Source organism: Limulus polyphemus, unplaced genomic scaffold (genome assembly GCF_000517525.1).
Source record: "Limulus polyphemus unplaced genomic scaffold, Limulus_polyphemus-2.1.2 Scaffold4941, whole genome shotgun sequence".
Lineage (NCBI taxonomy): Eukaryota > Metazoa > Arthropoda > Merostomata > Xiphosura > Limulidae > Limulus > Limulus polyphemus.
In genome coordinates this window covers 63673-67782 of record NW_013670551.1, presented here as the reverse complement: position 1 = coordinate 67782, position 4110 = coordinate 63673, and the positions used below count along the sequence as shown (strand labels likewise).

The following is a 4110-nucleotide window of genomic DNA, read 5'->3' as shown; positions in this document are numbered from 1 at the left end:
TTAGTATATAAGCCCAGCAAATAAAGCGGAGATATAATTGCAGATAGACAGATATAGAGACGGATAATCGAGTCAAGCCGTAAATAAAGTGTGTAAATCGCTGTGCATTATAGCTAAGTTAAAGTGACTGTGGAAATTAAGTGTATTGCAAAGTGGTATCGAGAAAGAATAAACTAGTTTTAATTAAGAAAGGACTTGTATCGCTGAAGTTTCTCGGAAAGAATTTTTACGGCAAATTATCAAACAAGCAGATACGTAACAATATACTATTTGTTAAGTTTTTCTGTGGTGCCTTCTGGTGGCTAAAACATTTACAGTTGAAAAAAAAATATATATATACCACATTTTACGTATATCACGAATTTATGGAAAAATAATAATTCCCTTATTATTTACTATTTGCTACGTAAAGTTATAAATATTTATCTGTATTGAAACAAAACAAACAATAATTTGGAAAGTTCGGTTGAGTTAAACACGTTTCTTATGTACGAACGAATTTAATTTAAATAATTATTTGCACGTTCAGTAAAAAATAAATATTTGTTTGTGTGTGTGTGTGTGTGATTAACAGCGTAACTGTATTCAAGATTTGTTTACATTACTCAGAGACTCCGAAAGATTCGTTGTTAGGCAAGTTGGTGCTTCTGTCACATTTGGAATATAATTTCTTCTGTTTAATGAACCGTTAAGAGCAGCTTTCAAAATTTAAGAACTCTCTAAAACGCGAAACAAATTTCATTAGTTTATCTCATTATTTCGCAACATCGTAAATCATGCGCACACACAAAAAACTGAAATTTTTCCATTGCATTTTCCTTTCCGTTTCTTCTGGAGGCTGGAAATATACTTGTGTGACGTTTAACAAAGAAGACAGATAATTTCATCTAATTACGCATTCAAAATGATATTTTTAGAAGTGCTGCCGTCAAATAAGGGCGCAGTGATGAAAACATTAGAAGTCTTATCTAATAATTAAGAAGGTAAAAGAAGTTGTTAGGGTTAGCAAGCTAGTCTGTAGTATAATTCAACGTCTAGACATTAGCTTTTCAATACTTGTTAACGGAACAATAAAATAAATGGAACGTGAAGAGGCTTATTTTAGCCCTTGGAGAACGTACCTCGGTTGTCTGGGCACTGGAAATTTGGATCCAGTCCTTTGAGGAAGAATTTTTCGATTTTCTCAATGTTTCCGTTTTTGACGTGCTCTGTAAAACGCCGCAGAGTGCTCTGAATAAAGAAAAGCAAAGAGAAATTTAGTTCATTATTGCGCACGCGCCCAATTGTTATAAGTAAAAACAACAATTGGTTCTCTCGATAACCGTTTAGCGAATAGAAACCGTTATTTTGATAAGGTATAAGTAATATAAGTAATAAATACGGAAACATGTAATGAAATATCATTATTTTATTATGATGTTTTTAACATAATTTCTGTCTGTGGTCACCGAGAAAGCGACATGATAAAGATAAGTTTTTCTTTTACGGAATAAAGTCAATAAAGTGACTTTAATATTCACGTTTAAAAATGTAGGGTTCGTCTGGAACTTGTCCATCCACGTGCAAGTAAGAAAATCTGCGCTCAGTTTCTCTAATATAGAAATCACTGTTCATATCTTACAAAGTTTGAATCTAATTAAACTGTGAACGACATGAATTAATAAAAATTAGTTTTTTATATAGTAAAATAATATACATAAAATTAAACGGTAGCTGTGATCAACCGAACTTCACAATTTTTAACTGTGTTCTGAGCGTGACAAGGAATTTTATGTTCGTTTATATTATATTGTTTGCTTATTTGCAATTAAGCACAAAGCTACACAATAGGTTATCTGTGCTGTGCCCACCACGGGTATCGAAACCCGGTTTCTAGAGTTGTAAGTCCTAAGACATACCGCTGTGCCACTGGGGAGCGTTTATATTATTATCGAAACTTAAATTATTATTAAATTATTTTCACAATACGCATTATTTAAATGTTTTTTATTTTATTTTACTGCTTTCGTAACATCATAGACTACTCTTCAGTATCAGTATATAAAAAACAGAAAACAAATACGTTTTGACAAAATTTATATTTGAAATCATAGTTTAAATGAAAATAAATATAACTTACAAGTTTTGTTTTTTCAATTTAAACTTTTTGTTTAAAAAACAACAACAGATAATAAAATAGATTATCTTCTGTGTTTCGTCCAGTGGCTCAACGGAAGTAAGCAGGCTCACTAACCTAAATGTCGGGTTTCGATACCTGTTGTAGATATAGCACAGATAGTCCTTTGTGGAGCTTTGCGTTTAACAACAACCAAATCTTATATATATCACATATTCCCCTCATTCAAAATAAAAGCTGTCTAACTTTTTTTGATTGGTTAAACTGCTTGTCACGTGACCACTAAGTTGAGTAATGAAACGCGAGGTTTCAGAGACAATCATTAGATCAGCAGAGTTCTTGAAACAATGTTTGTTCTGTTAAATAAAGTGTGAGACGACGCAGAGCGGACTTGCCAATACAGAGAACTATGGCAACTGGTGTTTCGAGACAGTAAAAGGAAGCGACTAAGCGGGGGCACCAGAGACGACAGTATTTCATAAGAAGACTGAAAATGTAACTGTTTTTATCCTTATATATTATGGTCGGGTGTGACCTAAAGGTTAGCGGGTTCGGGCTGCAATTCGCGTCCCGTTGCCGCATCAGTGCACTCTACACTTTGAGGCCGTGGATATGCTCTAAAATTACAGTCAAATTCCATTATTTTGATGACAGACGAGAACAGCCCAGATTTGGCGGTGGGTGCTGTCTTCACTCTAGTTTATCGTTTCAGAATTAGGAGCGGTTATGCGCAGATAGGCTTTGGGCAACTATGCGTTAATAGATCCAAAGGTTCAACATTCACTGGATTACCTAGAATTTGAAGTCGCAGTTTCTGGCCTGATGTAATTTGACTATAACAAATTCCTTCCCTAAAGGCTCAACTTCATCATTCTGATCATTTTAAAGCTGAGACCTTAACTAGTAATCTAAATGTAACCGATTTGTGTTATTCAACGAAGTCGCGGGTTCGAATCCCCCCCCTCTCACACCAAACATGCTCGCCCTTTCAGCCGTGGGGGCGTTATAATGTGACGGTCAATACCACTATTCGTTGGTAAAAGAGTAGCCCAAGAGTTGGCGGTGGGTGGTGATGACTAGCTGCCTTCCCTCTAGTCTTACACTGCTAAATTAGGGACGGCTAGCGCAGATAGCCCTCGTGTAGCATTGCGCGAAATCCTAAACAAACTCTTTCAATTTTTGGTTAGATAATCCAGGGGGGCAAGTGCCAGAGTTACCTTGAGTTATCAGAAACCGTTCATGGAGTTTCAGATTCAGTTTAAACACAAACCATCAATACTGAAGTACTCCAAGTACACGAGGAGAAGATTTATTCTCATAAATATATTTTCGCTTCTACTCATACTTATATGATAAATTCATAAGCGATCTTTACAGCTTTATCATCAAACATCGGGAAATGCCCCCCCCCCCCATTTTCTAAACTAAACTTCCTATTACGAAATTTTGACAAAATCTAATATTTAGTTATGATTATTTTGTATATTTTTTGTGAGAGTAGTATAACGATAATGATTATACTTTAAGCCTAACAAATACTTTTTCCGATGCAGCTATACTAAAACTCCTGCATTCACTACTTGTATGTAAGACAAAGTACCCAACAACTGTATCACCATGTCAGTAACCAGAAGCAAGAAGTCATAATGAGCACCAACACAGCCAAGGGAACGGGCTTTGAGAAATCAGCGGTAACCCATTATCGCATCATTATGTCATTAGACAGATCTAAGGTGTTAAAAAGAGCAACAGCACCATACCAATAATTGTGTAACCTATTAACATATCACCATGTCACTTACCAGAACCAAGATATAATGAGCACCAACAACATGTCAACAATCGTATAACCTATTAACGTATCACCACGTCATTAAACAGATCCATGTGCTATTGATGTAAGACCGCCCATCTGTTGTCGTACTATAGATCACACTATTGATGTAAAACTGTCCATCTGTTGTCGTACTATAGATCCCACTATTGATGTAAAA

General features: G+C 35.3%; 1 protein-coding gene across 1 annotated transcript in view; it reads right to left on the bottom strand.

Annotated features, from left to right (window-relative positions):
* Nucleotides 1-4110, bottom strand: part of LOC111088990 (SH3 and multiple ankyrin repeat domains protein 3-like) — a gene marked incomplete at its 3' end in the record, with an annotated part of 35009 nt that overhangs the window by 9049 nt on the left and 21850 nt on the right. Inside the window, exon 3 of the mRNA XM_022400499.1 lies at nucleotides 1122-1230. Coding sequence (XP_022256207.1) covers nucleotides 1122-1230 — 109 coding nt within the window. The remainder of the gene's footprint in view (nucleotides 1-1121; nucleotides 1231-4110) is intronic.